The following is a 16,221-nucleotide window of genomic DNA, read 5'->3' on the forward strand; positions in this document are numbered from 1 at the left end:
CCCGCCGGTGCCGTCCGCACCCGCTGCCCCCGGCACCGCCGCCGCCCTGTAGGGATCAAACCCGCTCCTCCGGGGGCAGCTCCGGCGGGACTCGGCGGCAGCCGGGCGGGCGGGGGTCGCCGGCGGGCAGAGGCGCCGGGAGCGGCCAGGGCTCGGCGAGGAGGGGCCGCCGGCGGCGGGAGGAGGAGCGGGCGGCCACACGTCACTTTCCCCGGCCGCGTGTTTACGTGGAGCTGAAGATGGCGGCGCCGGTGGCCCCGCCACGGCAGCTGTCGTCGCTGTGAGGCGGGACGGGACCGGACCGGACAGCGAGCGTGTGCGCCCCGGCTGAGGGGAGGGCGCGGGGCGAGCCCCTCCTCGTGCTGCCGGTAACATCCCGCTCTCCCGCACAGACGCCATGGAGGACGAGGAGCGGCTGAAGAAGCTGGAGGCTGGGAAAGCCAAGGTAGGAGGAGGAGGCGGTGGCGTGGCGGGGACACAGCGGGGTGAGGGCGGGAGAGGTTGTCGGCGGGGCCGGGCCGAGCCGCGCGGTGCGGCGGCGGAGCGGGGCTGCGGCAGGGGCTTGGCGCGAGGCCCCGCGGCGAACAAAGCCGCGGGCGGAGGAGGCGCTTTGTGCCGCCCGCCCCGCGCTCCCCCGCCCGCCGCGAGGCCGGGCTGCGCTCCCGGCCGGGCGGTGGGTGCCAGTGCCCGGCGACACCGGCCCCGACACCTGGCATGCCACAGGTGCCAGTCACGGGGCCGGACGGTGACAGCCCGGACAGCGCCCACTGCGGCGCCGGACGGAGGAAGAGGAGAAGGAGCGTTAACCTCATTACCCTTCTCAGTCGTGGCGCGAATCCCGTTTACCTCATAAGCCTGGGAAACCCTGTGAACCTTTAAGGAAGTTTATGAAACCGACAGCTGTTCTCAGTGTGGAACTAATGCCGTGAGAGAGCCTTAGGACGCCGAGGATTAGCGATGCCTCCAGTGGTGCGGTGCGGCGCGGCGCCCGTGCCGGCGGGCTGGGAATGCCGTGACTCACCCGCGGGACCCCGCCGTGTGCGCCGGCACCCCCGGTGCCCGCAGAGCTGCGCGCAGCCGTCACCGCCTCGGGGCTGTCAGGCGGCTCAGACGCTGCTCCGCGGGCTAACCCAAGGGTTAGTCGGGGAGCTTATCATTTTACCCTAAGCATGGCTCAGTACACACCGGCTGCACAGCATTTTGCCTTCTGGGCAGCAGACCAGACTACACTTCAGGAGGACCTCTTTTTAACTTCAGGGAAAGCTCTGGTGTGGTCAACGAGATAAGCTAATTAATGGCATTCTAGATAAAATTAGTGTTTTGGCATTAGGTATCATCTGTTTCTTTCCTGTAATCATAGCTAAATGATAAGAGTTCAGAAGTTGGTCAGTCATTCATGCTAAAGATATGCATGTAACTTGGCAGGAGCTAATAGTACAGGCAAAACGAAGACAAGCTAAAGATGAAACTATGAAACATCATTTTCACATCTTATTTATGTGGGTTGTAGAAAAGATATACTTCATCTGCAAAGTATTGAATAGGTGTTTTGCTGTATTAGTAAAAAACTTCTTAACTTAGTGTGTTTCTGTTTGAGTTCAAAATGTCAGTTGGGAAAATCTCCTAGATGGAGTTGTATGTTTATATAGAAAAACCTGTTCCTTAAATGCTTAGTGCAAGAGTGGTGTTTGCACAACATTATATAGTACTCAGAAAAGGCACTGGGACAAATTAGATCCTGGTGGCAGTACATTCTGTCACAGATTGGCTAATTATTTTGCAGAAAATTAGAAAGTAGTTAATAAAGAAAGTGGATGAAGTAGATTTGCCAGTATTATAAAGCACAATGAAGAATTTAGATTTTTCTGCCCATGTTGGCCTGGGGTTAACACAGAAAATTAATAACATTTACTGAAAAATGAACCAAAAGACAGGACTCTAGCAGGAATTCAGTGGCTTCCTTCAAACTTTGAGAAAAGACATATACACTTTACTAATTTATTCTGTATTTGGAGGGTACTGTTATAACTTTCACTATTGTTCTAGTTTTTTTCTGTCTAAAACCTAATGCTGTTCTTTGCCTGAAGACTTTAGTATTTGCCTGAAGACTTTAGTATTCTATGCTTTTAAATGTCCCCTGTGATTTAAGTCATTATCACTCTTTAAAAGCTATACATGGTTTATGTGAAAAGAGACTACAAAAGCAATGTGAGTTTTTTTCAGATTTTTTTTGTGTTCTGTGTTGCATTTACCCCCTTTTTACATGTGAATGTAAAAATGTGTTGTATAGTGGAGATTAGGTCACAGTCTTTCAGTGACAAATGTCACTGATAAAAGCAGAAAAGAACAAATTGTGTTAGCAGAGAATGAAAGCAGGAGTTACTCCTGCAGCTGCTTTTCTCTTTTTCAAGCACATTCACAGTAGTGTAATCAGTGCATCTCCTAAAATTGCTTGGCTCCAATGGATATTTTCTGCAAACCACAGCAACAAGCATCCAGAAAACCTTTAAGCTTTATCACTTGAGAGTTATTTAAATAAAATAGCTGAGAAAATGTGTTTAAGTATATGTGCCAAAAAGTGCAGATATTGCTATACTGCAGACACCTTAAACCATCCACCTGAAATGAGAAACTTTAAATAAGATGTTCCATAAACTGCAGGATTAATGTGGGTGATTGGGAGTCTGGTGAAAGAGCCAAGTAGATGCCATGAAGGTGGCAGGTACATTGCTAACAGCGGAGTTACTATTTACAATTGAGACCTGGATTCTGGTTTGGTTTGGGTTGGTTTTTTCCTTGTAAAGTTGGCACTGCTGAATCTCAGTGTCTGCATATTAAACCACATGAACTTGCTTGTAAAGGAACCATTTGGTTGTTTTCTAATATCAGGTAGGTAAATGTGGCATTTGGTTTTGTGTGAATTTATCTACAATGGAACTTCTTCTTGATGTCTTCTAAGACACTGTCCCCCCACATTGATCTTTTGCAGAGAAGTGTATTAAAAGTGGATTTTCTGCAAATTAATTTTTTTTCTGAGTCCTCCTTTATTGTTCCTGGAAACGAGAAGCTGCGCTGTGAATCTTACCTTGATTGAATAGTGCTAAGTGTACTCAAGCGTGGCAGAATAGGTCTCAGTGTGAACACACAGCCTTTGCCAGTACATAATTAGAAAATTGGAATAAAAAATCTTGATGGAGGCTCACCAATGTTCATGTGTACTTGCTGGTTTTTGGAGACTACACCCTAGTCTGCATTATGAAGCAGTTTGCGCCACATGTTGTTGTTCTGTCTGTTACAAGCCTGCAAAGGCAAGGGTGGCACAAAGTTAAACCCAGTAAATTACACGCTCCTTTTTTCAGACCTGTAGTCATTCATTTTCTTTTGCTGTGAGGTAAATCTGCTGAATATTAACCCAGCCTCTATAAATGTCTGTCTCCCTTCCATTGAAAATGATCTCTCAGTTCCTCTATAGAACTCCCTTCTCCCTCAAACAGGCTGTTTCTTTATCTTATCTCGTGTTGTCATTATGGAAGCAAGAAGAGTGTTTGTTAGAAAGGCCAGTTAAGGCACACAGTGTTAACTGTGATGCAAAGTGGAAGGGAGAAGATGTGTGCCAGCAATAGAAATATGGATGCATTCTATAAGGTTAATCAGTGCCCTAAAACACAGTGAAGAAATCCATCAGATGTATTTTGTGCCTTGCTGAGGAGATTCTGGAATATTGTTGATGGCCTGAGATAGTGAATGTGTAAAAAAGGACTACAGAGGATGGTGGTTGAAGATCTTGATTTGGCATACTACATGTGGATTCCTGTGTGCACTACTTTGCTTGGAAAGCTCATCTAACATTAAAGAGGGTACTATTTATGGTAGTTGGGTTGGGTATTTTAATTTCATGTATGCATTGAGCAGCTTAGTAACTGGCTTTTCTTATTATGATGTGGGACTGTCTTGATCAGCTTTCAAAACTACAGAGGGTAGTTTGCTAGCTTCAGAATAAAACCACGGTGATTGGATTCCCTTGTCAGAAAGTGGCTGAGGGTATTTTGATATTTTGCTTTTGAAATTTATAAAAATATTTTCATTTCTATGCTCACGGACACACATGAAAGGCACAGCTATTAGAATTGGCAAAGTTGACATGAAGCTATCAATAGCAAGTTTTATGGAATGATCCACTTTACAGTACTGAAATTTAGTTAGCAAAGTATTTAAATAAGTGTTTAAACTTTTAGTGAGCAAAGGGTACTCCTAATCTGTATGGTTGTTTTTCCTATGGGAGGAGTGAACAAGGGAAAGATACTAATACACTTTGTAAGTACTCTTGGGTTGCTCTAGGATTTCAGGTCTGATGTTAGAAATACAAAATTTAGTGTTTTGTTTTTCAAAGCTTTTATGAATGCTTGAAATACATTATTGCAGTGTTCTAAGAAACTGTGTAATTGTTGGAGAACCTGAAGAAATTAGTGAGTTGGTTTAGTTTAAACACTTGAGAACAGAGGCTGTTACTGCTTTTGATCTGTACCAGAAAATCACTGAGCAGATGGAACAGTGATGTCGGTTGGGGAAGCTCTAATGGCTCTCAGTGGACAAGTATTACAGGTTGTATAACTAATTTGGCAAGTTATCTTCACAAATTGAATAGTCAAAAGAAATAATTGCATATTTTGTCATTTGGTCATGCATGTATTTCAGATGGCTGAAGATGAAAATTATATGTATTATTAAAATAGCATTGTCTAAGAGTCTGGGAATGTTTGCTGTTTGCATTGCTATATCTTTCTTTTGTGAGGGGAGAAAAAGATTTTCCTCACTCTTCTCTAGTCTCTTTGGACTCAGTAGTTTTGGGAGTCTCAAGGAAAGGTGTTGATACTTTGGGGTTTTTTTAAATAAAACACTCAAGCAAACATGGAGTAATTATGTGACTCAGTGATAAAAGCTCTAATTTAAATCCCCCAGAAGAACTTAAAGTATAGATTGTGTATAAAACACAGTCCTTTTAAACTCCCTGTAATTTACCTGAAGAGGAAAAAAGGCAGTATCTCAGTAGTTATTAGAGTTTTTCATAACTGAAGTCACAGATCACAGAATATTCTGGATTAAAAGGGGCCTACAAGGATCATCAAGTTCAACTCTTAAGTGACTTAGGATAGTTACATATGGGGATTGAACCCACAACCTTGTTGCTATCAGGTCCATGCTCTACCCAATTGACATAATTTAAGGGTCCATGAAACTAAATAGATTTAAAACTTAGATGTTATTAAATAGCTGGGCTGTTAACACATCATCTTTTGCTTTCAAGTGTAGACTGTTCATTTTGTTTATCCTGTCTGCCTCAAATAATCAGAATTATGGAGGAATTCACTTTTCAGTCTCCATTTTCCTACTCTGCTTTTCTTTTAAAAGAAGTCATATTTGCCATATCACAAAGTGCTGATGTCATCATAAAGCCTTAGTCATTGTGGTCACTCCTCATAAATTATGGATGGAAGAAGCTTTTTGAGGTAAAAGTTCACAGCATGGCAGCAGTGCTTTCTCTATCTGAAGATGTTGGTGTGTATTAACAGACAGGACAGGAAACAACTGGATCTTTCAAGAGTTTCCTGGAAAGGTGTGGGAAGGCTTTGGCTTGAGAGTACAGTGAAACTGAAAAAATACCATAATACTATATTTTAAAGAACTCTTTTTCTTGCACATGAAAATCCTCAGAAATCTGTATCAAATCTGTATCTAGTTCCTAGGCATTCTTTTGTTGTACTGCAAAGCTGTTGCTTTTTCTAGGTCCTTCTGAACTTGTGGGGTTTGATTTCTTTTCGTTTACAGGTTTCAATCTGCTTGCTCCAATATGCATCTCTGTCAATTTTAAATGCAAATAATAGAAGGTATGTGGAATTGCCTGTGTATATTTTGATTATGAACATGAGTAAGCTTAAAAGCTTACTTTGTGTTGCAGAGAAAATCACAGATGTAAGGACTGAACATTGCCCTGGAGAGAACACATGTGGTTTTAAAACTTTTTTGAGTAAAAGAAGATAGGACAGAAATTGAGTAGAGGTGAGAAAGGAGAAAAGTGTGAGGTGTTCAGCTTGTTGTGCATGCATTTATTTTTGTTCAAAACAGTGGATATCTAAGTTGTATTGTAGAAAAAAAATATATACATTTGAGATATAAATACATTCAGTCTAGATAATTGATTGCTACTGGGGTGATACATAAGCTTGGATGAGGGATCAAATGGAAATATGTGAGACCATTCTCTAGACACATTTTATGCCTAATAGCAGAAAAATTAGTATGATTAGTTTAATTTTTCTTTTGAGGTTGATAGGATACCAGCTCATTACAGTTTACTCAGTGTTCTTTTTTTTTTTTTTTTTTTTTGCTTTGAAGAAATAAAATGAAAGTTTAATTTTTTGTGGATTCTATTAGGTATTTGTTAAAAAATAAAAGGTACTTCAATTGAAATCTGGGATTTCAACTCTCTTTTAAATTGAAACTACTAGAAGCTTTCCTGTTTCCGAGTGTGGGGTTTTTTCATGTTATTTTGATGTCCATTTCCCTCATTCCAGAGATCTATTCTTGCTTTTGATATAGGGCTTAATTATTGGTTTTAGATGTTTTTATAAATGTGCCCTTTTGTTGACGTCTTTAAAGTAGCTCTCTACTTTCCAATAGTGGTGCAAGGTAGAACGAGCTGTAATTTATACTTGTTTTCTTCTGTGAATGCAGAGAAATATCACTTCAAAATAACCTTTCTTCTTTTGCCAGCTTAGAGAAAATTGTTCTTTAATCCAAAATGCTAATGAATTTCACAAAAATAGAGAAATAAGTCAACGCAGTATTGTTAATAGCACTGTGCAAGCAAGAAATGGCATTGTAAAACTGCAGTTTAAAATGTTTTGTTGTTCCTTGTGTAAGGAGAAGGAATTACAGAAAAGAAAGCACAAAGTTGCTCTTTGCCTACTTTCAAGACTTTCTTTGTTTTAATGTGAGTCTCTCATTTCTGTGGTCTTCTTTCCAACTACTTGTTTTCTTAGTGTGCATGTTGCAATAGCAAAACAGAGATGACTGCAACATTTATTTCCTTGTTATAACTAGAATCTAGAAAAGTTTGTTTGTTGGTACTTATTTAGAAATAAGCTTGATCACCACCACAGATTAATTCTAAAGGATTTTTACTAAAGTGTATCTGATACTCAAAGGAAGTTAGACTTTTTGGCATATGTAGGTGTTGCGAGAAAATCCTGATTTTTTTCCTGACAGGGAATAACCAAACAATCAGTTGCTTTTAAATATTGACGTACAAAGTTATTAACTATAGAATAATACGTGGTTACTCTAGCATCTTAGAGTTTGGAATAGTGAAAAACCTGATGAAAATGAGGACAAAAGAAAATAAGGTTGTTGAAGTAGGTCCAACTTTGTTGAGCTACTGTATATTGCAACATAAGATTATATACTAGTAACACAATTGTTGAGAATCCTAATTTAGGGTCTGAAAGGTCTGTCTTAAATATCTGCCCCACAGAGACAGATTTCAAGGTATTTCTGTGTATTTGTTGCACAATAATTTTGTTACAGATACATGCTGGCATGTCACTTTGAATTTGGAAAAATAAATGTACCACAGTTCAACAAAACACAATTCATAATTGCAGTCTTTTAACTGCTATGCTGAAACATAAGTAGTTCTTGAAATTTATGTTGATGAGACACTTGTCTGTTGACTGCAAAGAGTTGGCACACCCTATTGTGTTGATGGTTCTGGTGCTCCTGTTTATGGAAGGAAATCTTTGGGAATCTTTTTTTTCCCTTGATTTCTTGAGAAGCCAACATTTTATAACTACTTTTCCTACAACTAGTGGAGAAAAGACTGAACAATTAATAAAAATGTTCAGATTTCTTAGAATTCTTAGTTTCTTGGATGTATTGAATGATTTCTCCTGCTTCTCTCCTCTTCTAAAAAGGAGCCCCAGCAAGCTTCCAGATGGAGCAAATTCAACAGTTGTCAGCTGGGCAAAGGAATGTGAGACTCTAGATGCTAAACACTAAGTTGAGGGTAGTGAGGGAGTGATCAAATCCCAGTTGTAACAACACTGAGTTGTAATATCATGGCAAAACAAAGAAGAGGTGGTCTATTGGACTATGCTTCTAAATCTCAAAACAGGAAGGAATTTTAAAATTCTTGACAATGGGAGATATTAATGATAAAGAGAATATATACCATTTTTGTGATATTTTTAAAGGAAAGCCTAGATTTTATGAAAACTGTGCTGCTGTGGCAAAATTACAGGATATCTCTAAGACTATGATAGCAAGCAAGACCCAAGAAGATTGATGGAGTTAAAGAGATGGAGTAGATGGGATTGTTCTGGCACTGAACATGTTTCTGTGCAAATATTGATCAAACAGGTGTTCCAGAGAATAAGCAGAGTTAATTGCATAACAGTTTATTCAAATCTGAGTTCAGTGGTAGGCTGTAATTTGATAGAAGTGGTTATCCCTTAATCCTGGCTTTGTTTGCTGACCTTTTGTCATTAAACTCTTCTCTGCGAAGAAACCTCCAGTATTCAACCACAAAACAAGGGGAAAATATTTCTAAATCCATCTAGATTGTCTAAGGGAGGTAACTGGTTTAACGTAAAACCTATATATTTGCATTGAGAATATATATTTTCAATTAAAAGGTATATAGGAGAAATGTCTTACTATAACAGGCAATGCTTAATAACAGTGATAAGAAAACCCTTTCTGGGTCTGTTCAATTGTATGCTGTGTTAGCTAGCCTAGTTTGCTGTGTTAAAAGAAATAAAGGATGTCCTGATACAAGACTCCTTAAAGATGGATGTGTTAGATTTTCTTCATTATTTGGAATATATTCTAGGAATTCAATTTAGCTTTCTTAAAAAAAAAAAAAAAAAAAAAAAAAAAAGAAAAAACACTAAAACAAGACTCCACAGACAAGTGCAGTTTTGTGAGCAATATCAATGTCTTCATGAGCTTGCTTTTCTCATAATTCAGCAGCGTGCAAAAAGTGATAAAAGCCTGTCAAAATAGTACAAGCCTGTCAAGCCTTGCACACTGAGCAGAAATTCATGCAGTTGGTTCTTCCCTTATATCTGCTCAGCTCCTCACAGAGCTGTCTCTCTCTCATAAGCTGCAGTTTGTGGGCTTTATTCTCACTCTGTCCATTCAGTGCCAGACTTGCCACATGGTGAGAATTAACATAAAAGTGATATAAACAAGGTGGGAAAATGGTGAAGCACAACTGAGTTTGACTTGTTCTGAAATATTTGCAATTTAGTAAAAAGAAAAGAATCTAAACATTTCTTAAAATGAAAATTTTTGTTCAATTTCTGTAGGGAGTTGAAGCACGGAGATGGCCAGAATGTGTATGAATAATTGCTTAAAAATGTATCTAAATTCTCCAGAATTTCTGCTTTTGACAACTGAACACAATGTTCCTCAAAAGATTGCATTGACAACTGGATGGAAGTCATCACATCACTTGTTTTTTTTTAACAAGGAATGGCTATCAGTTCCTGCTTAGCATGAACTGAATTTAAACAATTGATCTGTATCTGAAAAGCTGATTGTCTTGTTGCCAAAGATGTAACCTCTCAGATTCTGTGCCAGTTGGCACTTGTCAAGTTGAAAAAAATTATGATCTTGTGTTGGTTATTAATAAAGCCTTATTTAGACAGAGTCTGTTCATTCTAAAGGTGCCTCTTTCCTTTAGACTTCTTGGTTAATGAGAAATTAGATGCAAAAACAACTCTTGAGATCTTGCTCTGCCTTTACATGTTTTCTCTACCTGTTGGGTTTCTCTCAGTTTTTGATCTTTAAATATCTCTGTCGCAACTACATTTTTCCTAAAGAGGACACTGTGGAGAGGAAGAATGTAGATGTATTCTACATAAATGCAACTAAATTATTTCCTCTTAGGATGAAAAAGTTAAATTTACATGAATCAGGATAATGTAAACAGTGCATAGAGACTTAAAGTAAATCAATGGTTTATGCTTTTTCTAACATCCAGAAATACTTTTGTTGGCCCTTCTCAGCCAATACCTAATAAATTCTTCTTCCTCATTTAGTATAATGACTAAATGTTACCATGCAGGAGGAAGGACAAATATGCATTGTTAGGTAATGCAGGACTTCTGTTGATCAGGAAAAACATGCCGTGGGCTGCAGCCCCTTTCTTGAAGCATCAGCACAAATGGCAAATGCTTTTGTGATTCAAGTTTTCTTGCATTAGCTACCTGAAGAAGTCTGGACAAAGCTTCTTCAGATACAGATTCTCTCCACACAGTTCTTTATGTGTTGCAGTATTGTTGCATCTTTAAAGCTCTGTGCTCTAGAAATGGTAGTTTTTAAAGTTAACTGATCAGAATTTGCAGTTGAATAATTGCAGTGTGTTGTGGAAGGAGGAACTATGGGAGCTGGAATGGAGTATTGATTAGGATCCCACAGGATGTAGTTGTTGCCTGACTACAATTTTCTGTAGATGTGTCAGGATTTTTGTTGTGGGATTCTAATCAGTATTCGTGATTTTTGAGAAACCGTTGATTATCCCCAACCTTGGCTCCCTGGAAGCCACATTGATGCTTGATAATACACTGTAACCACGGCTGCAGTTATCCTGATGTTACCAGTAAGACTCTGTATATGCTCATTAGGGAGTCTCAAAAGACTGGCAAAGACTGCTCTTTAAATAAAACAGACTTCTCTGAATGAATTGTCAACATTAAGGTCCTTGAGGATCTGCACAACTGTTAATAGGAGACCCCCTTTAGGTAACTACGGCTAATCTTACAGAACTTGCTGAAAGTGTTAAAGATTTTTGACACTGTGTGACATCATCTTATAAGCAAACTAAATACTTGGTTAACATACAGTCATCATTTCATGTTACAAATTAATAGAAAATTTGGCTTAGCATTATTTGTTTTAATGGGTTACTCTCAAAGTAGGTGGTCATTTAGTCTTCCACAAAACCTGTGTCACTCAGTATTTACATTATTAGCTGTGGAAAGAATGTGTATTTGTATGTACACAGTACTAAACTGAAGTGGGTGGCAAACCCACTTCATGGTAAAGATGGTAAAGAGGCTTAGACTTCAGAATAATCTGGTGTAAAAGGATGTGGAAGCAACATTCAAGGCTTTTTTTGCTTCTTTGTGGTAAGGACTGTCCTTGGGCTTTCCAGATCCCGGAGTTTAATGGCAGAATTGGAGGGCTGATGTATTGTCCACTGTACAGGTCAAACTGGGGACCACTTAAGCAATTTTGATGTATAAACATTTATGGGACTGAGTACAATGCATTGTACAGTGCTATTGTTCCAAGACTGTTTCCTTGCCCATCTTTCAAAGGTCATTGCTTTCAGAGATTTCAAATGAAGCAGGAGGAAAAAAAGCAAACATCAGCTCCATATTCAAGGAGGGTGACAAGGAGTATCAGGATCTGTAGGCAGGTCAGCCTGGCTGTAGTGCCTGGGAAGATGATGGAGCAGATCTTCCTGGAACCCGTGTTCAGGCACAGGAAGGCCAAGAGTGTGATTGCAATTTATCAAGGTTATGTTAATTGTCCTCTGTGATAAACTGAATGTCTCAGTAGATGGGGAGAGAATGGTGATGTTGTTTACCTTGACTTTAGGAAGGCATTTGATGTGATCTCTGTTTGTAAAATTGGAGGTAGGTGGTCTGTAAGGTAGGCAGAGAATTAGCTGGACTGCTCTGCTCAGATTGCTGAAGCAAAGTCCAGCTGGTGAGTATTGTTCTTCAGGTGTACAGTTGGATATTTTGTAAATGACCTACAGAATTGGGGGGAGTGTGCCTTCTGTGTGCTCATGGATGATACTGCCTTAGTGAGAGATTAATGAATTGAGGCATAGGACTTCTTATCAAAAACACTTTGAAAGTCTGAAAGAACAGGCTGGCAGAAAACTCAGGAAGTCTTAGCAGCATGAAAGATGGCAGAGGAAAGTTCACACACTTTCCCATTGGCAGAAAAGAGGATTTTAAAATTCCATTTCATTACTGGGCTGTAAAAGTAGCCTTCAGAATATTCCTTCAGTGACTAAAAGAGGTGATATTGTGTGATCCACTTTCAAGTCAGGAAGGGATCCTGCATTTCTCAGTAGTGGCTAGCCAGTGTAGTTTTCATATCCTGAAACAGGAGGAGGACTCCCAGATTTGATTTCTGCCTACATCCCAATTTTGGAATATTTTTTGTTCTCACGACTTCTTTAAGCCAAATTGTGCTTTTCTAATGTGGTCAGCTTGGGTAGGTAATATTCTTGGGTTTTACCTGAAGCAAGGTAAGAATAACTTGAGGAACAGAATTATGTTGTTTGATAGCATCGTAGCTGTTATCCTGGATGATAATGGGTGGATGTGATCAAATACTGATCAAGAAACTAAGGTTCTGTTTAACATCTCTCCTGTTCCTCCCCATGTAATTATTTCATTGCAGCATATATTGGGGTGGTGGGAGAATGGAGGAAATAGACACAAGTTTATTTTTCCCAAGCAGCTGCAATAAGATAATCCTTTGTGTTGGGAAAATCACATTCAAATACTTGATTTCACAGTGCCAAATTAGGCGCAATATAAAGCTAATTAAAAAATACAAATAAATAGGCATATACTCAGTACTATACTATATTTTAAGGAGCTGAGTAAATCTGCAACAAAAGTATTATATAAAAAATGCATTTTTCTGATCTAATGCGGTAAGATGACTAGCAATTAAGATAATTTATGATACTGTATCATTCCGTCCATGCTCCCTAAAATAAGTCTTTATTTTTAGGTGTTATCTTCATCTATTTAGGTTGGGGAAGAACGCCTCTTGAACTTGGACTATAATGTCTATGTAACTAGTTGTGTGAGGAAAATGGATTTCAAGTGTTTTACAAGAAACCCACTTGAAGTAATGTACAGAATGCTATAAAACAAGTGAAAGTGAATTTATTCTGGGGATTTTTCTTTGGTTGAAAACTTACAGATTTTGCTCATAATTATTTCTTACATAAATGCATGTAAGGAATAAGATAAATTAGTCTGGTGATGCTCAAAATCAAATAAAGTATAAGTAATTTTTATTTAGGATACCATTATTAGAAACATGAGAATCAATACTTTGCTTCTCAAAGCTTTTTATTTTCTTATTTCATAGTTTTAATGTTAATAGTTCAATCTTTATAAAAATGAAAAATGTCAACCTTAACTTTTAAACATGTAAGACAATAAGTGGAATAAAGTGTGTGTGTTACATACAAACTTGCAGGTTGCCAGTAATTTGATTGACAATCATAGTGTGGAGTTACTGGCAACTGTTGCTTCTGCATACTTTTGTATTTTTAGAGTTGCCTTCTAACTGGCAGGCACAGATGGCCATAGGTTATGATTTTTGTGTGTTTCTGAATTAAATATAACATTTATATGGTATTTTAAATTTCATTGTCTCAATATCTTGTATTAATTGGGAAGTGAGAGTGTGGGATTTTTAGAACTAATAAGAACATTTGTTCTCATGAAGCAGTCAGTGTTATTTTGTGGTAGTAGAAGTTGTTTAAAGTTTTCTTGAAAAAAAATTACTCAGATTTGACACCTTTATCATGCTGATAATAAAGAATGTTCTAGCCACAAAGAGTAAGTTGTTTCAGTGGTATTAAAGTCAAAAGACCATAAAGTATTTAGGAGTGCTCTTACCTAGAGTTTAAAATGCTTTTAGAGAAACCATGTGAACTTCTGTTTGAAATACCAGGCTTGTTCGGCTTGTGTTTGAAGTTCAGTGTGGTGTATAACTTTTTTCCCCTTTCAGATTCCTGTTAAAAATGAGGGATAAAGTCTGTATTCTAGGATGTGATAAATTGCAGTTATGTGTGTTTAATACAAAGAAAATGATAATTGAGAAGCAAAATTAGCACATATGAGATATGAAAATAATTTCCCTTTTACCAGAACCAGACTTGCCTCTTTCCATCCATTGTTACCAAAATTTAGATTGAAATCTAGCCTTGCTTTGAGCTCAAGAAAAAGGTAGACTCACTTTTTCACTGCCTTACCATCTCAGAAATGTTTTCCTAAGGTTATTTTTTGGGGAAGAAGGGCAGCACAGGAAGAAAATTACAGAATAAGGCAGAAATTTGCTAACCACCTGATTGCTTCTAGTATTTAATTACATAGTTCCATTGCTTTTTAGACTGTACCTATTCTGTAAGACTTTTCTTTTGACTTGAGTATTTTTAAGACCTAAATATAGTGGAATTAACATGCTTATATGCTTAACCGTGTTACTGCATTGCAGTTGTTTTCTTAGTTACCCTCTAACAACTCCAAGGGATTAATTAAAGGCGTCTCCAGCTGTTGATTTAACTATATTTAGTCAAACAGCTGATACAACTATATACTTATTAAAGAACAGGTGTAAAACCAGTTGCTTTAAGAATAAATAAATTGAAGTTACTACATAAGCAATATTCAGATTGTTAGTAAATTTATTTTGGTGATACATACCAATATCTGTCTGATGACTCTGCTGCTTTCCAGAAATTGAAATTCTGAATAGATTCATGTTTTAATGTGTATATTTAGCCTCTAAGTTGCTAGTATGCTGTAAAATAAATGTTTGGGGCTTATTTTTTTTCTTAAGCCTGACTGATGCTCGCTATCTGTGAAAATCCATTACTTCTTTTTGTATTTCGTGTGGTCTGTGACATATTCATCTTTATAGTTTATTTAAATATTTAATTGTGAACAGTTCATGAAGTATGATTCTGCAGGTAAGAATGAGAAAAATTGATCCTATTTGTAACTCACTGGACTTCACTGGGTCTGTAGAAATCAACTGCAGTAAATGTAAAGCCTAACCCTACAATTTTGTTGAATCAAACACAATATTGAAAGAAATAGCGGACATAAAATTGCAACCTAGTACATAGTTTTAATGCTTAAGTGCTTTTTGCCTTCTGTTCAAGCGGCAGCCTTGTGAAGCCTTGTTTCACAAGGCTGAATTCATGAACAATTGAGTGAGAGAAAAGTACTAAAAATCTTAAACATATTTGTAATTGTACAACCTTACAAAAATGTCAATGCAGAAACTTGCTAAGGAGTTCACCTTTAGGAAATACTGTACTAATTATGGCTTCTGTCTAATGATTTTTCTGTCAAGTGTGGTTTGTAGGCAATTATTTGATCTGTTTCAAAGGCTTTGAGATGTGATACCTTTTGCAAGTTCCAGGCATTTTTGGTTATTTGTTAGTTGTTTGCTTTTGTTTTACCTGTATCTTCATCTGATCAGATTTATTGAGCACAGGCTTTGTCTTGATTGCTGTGTATGACTTAAGCCAGTAGAAACACACAGCAATCTACCTTCCATTTCGATGGTGTCATGTATCATGTGTACCCCGCCTAATTTAGTCTACTACATGCCACCAGTGGCTTAATTTTATTAGTCAAGAAATTCTTAAGTTTTAACACAATATCTGGCAATTTTGAATTTTGGCAACTTTTCATTAAGGTGGAGGGATATCATGTTGTTACACATCAAGACCGTGATAGGTAGGGTCTCCTTTTGGAGCTCAAAAATTTTATATATTATTCTGCCTGTCACAGCCTCTACCACTTACTGTTCAGCTTTTAAGTGCTACTAAGATATGATCATTTTTTAGGTTGACTTAAAACACCAGAGATCGAAATTTCTGTTCACTTTCTAAAGTCTGTCTTTTGTTTGTGTCAGCAAAGCATATCACATCCTGTGCTTTCATTCATAGGAAACTGATACTAAGATCATAGTGTAGACTTATGTACACCTTTAAAACAGCAGCTGTTTCAGTTAATAGAATCTCATCTACGTTTACATCTTGTTTAGGGTCCTGCACTTCCTTCTTAAATGGATGCCACAGCTGAAATTACCCATAGCCTTATGTGGATACCAAAACACCTCAGAAAAGTGCCTGAAGATAAATATTGATACTTTTGTTTCTAAAGGATGGTGGGATAACGTGTTCATACAGTCCAGTGAATGGTACTGTAACTGTATGGAAAACAATTAATGCTTTCAGACTATCTAAATCTAATATTAGGCTGAACTTTTAAGAATGAATTAATATATAAAGCCATCTTCTGGGTGCAGATTTTCAAAAGACTTTTGTGAGATGTGAAGGATGACATGGCAAAGCAGTGAAGTATTCTAGTTCAAAGATTA

General features: G+C 38.1%; 1 protein-coding gene across 3 annotated transcripts in view; it reads left to right on the forward strand.

Annotated features, from left to right (window-relative positions):
• Positions 1 to 242: 242 nt before the first annotated feature.
• The window catches only part of AKAP9 (A-kinase anchoring protein 9), a 106,172-nt gene continuing 90,193 nt past the window's right edge, over positions 243 to 16,221 (forward strand). For all 3 annotated transcript variants that reach the window (XM_053989944.1, XM_053990027.1, XM_053990117.1), the window contains exon 1: positions 243 to 445. In XM_053989944.1, coding sequence (XP_053845919.1) covers positions 398 to 445 — 48 coding nt within the window. In that variant the 5' untranslated portion in view covers positions 243 to 397. The remainder of the gene's footprint in view (positions 446 to 16,221) is intronic.

Source organism: Vidua macroura, chromosome 1 (assembly GCF_024509145.1).
Source record: "Vidua macroura isolate BioBank_ID:100142 chromosome 1, ASM2450914v1, whole genome shotgun sequence".
NCBI lineage: Eukaryota > Metazoa > Chordata > Aves > Passeriformes > Viduidae > Vidua > Vidua macroura.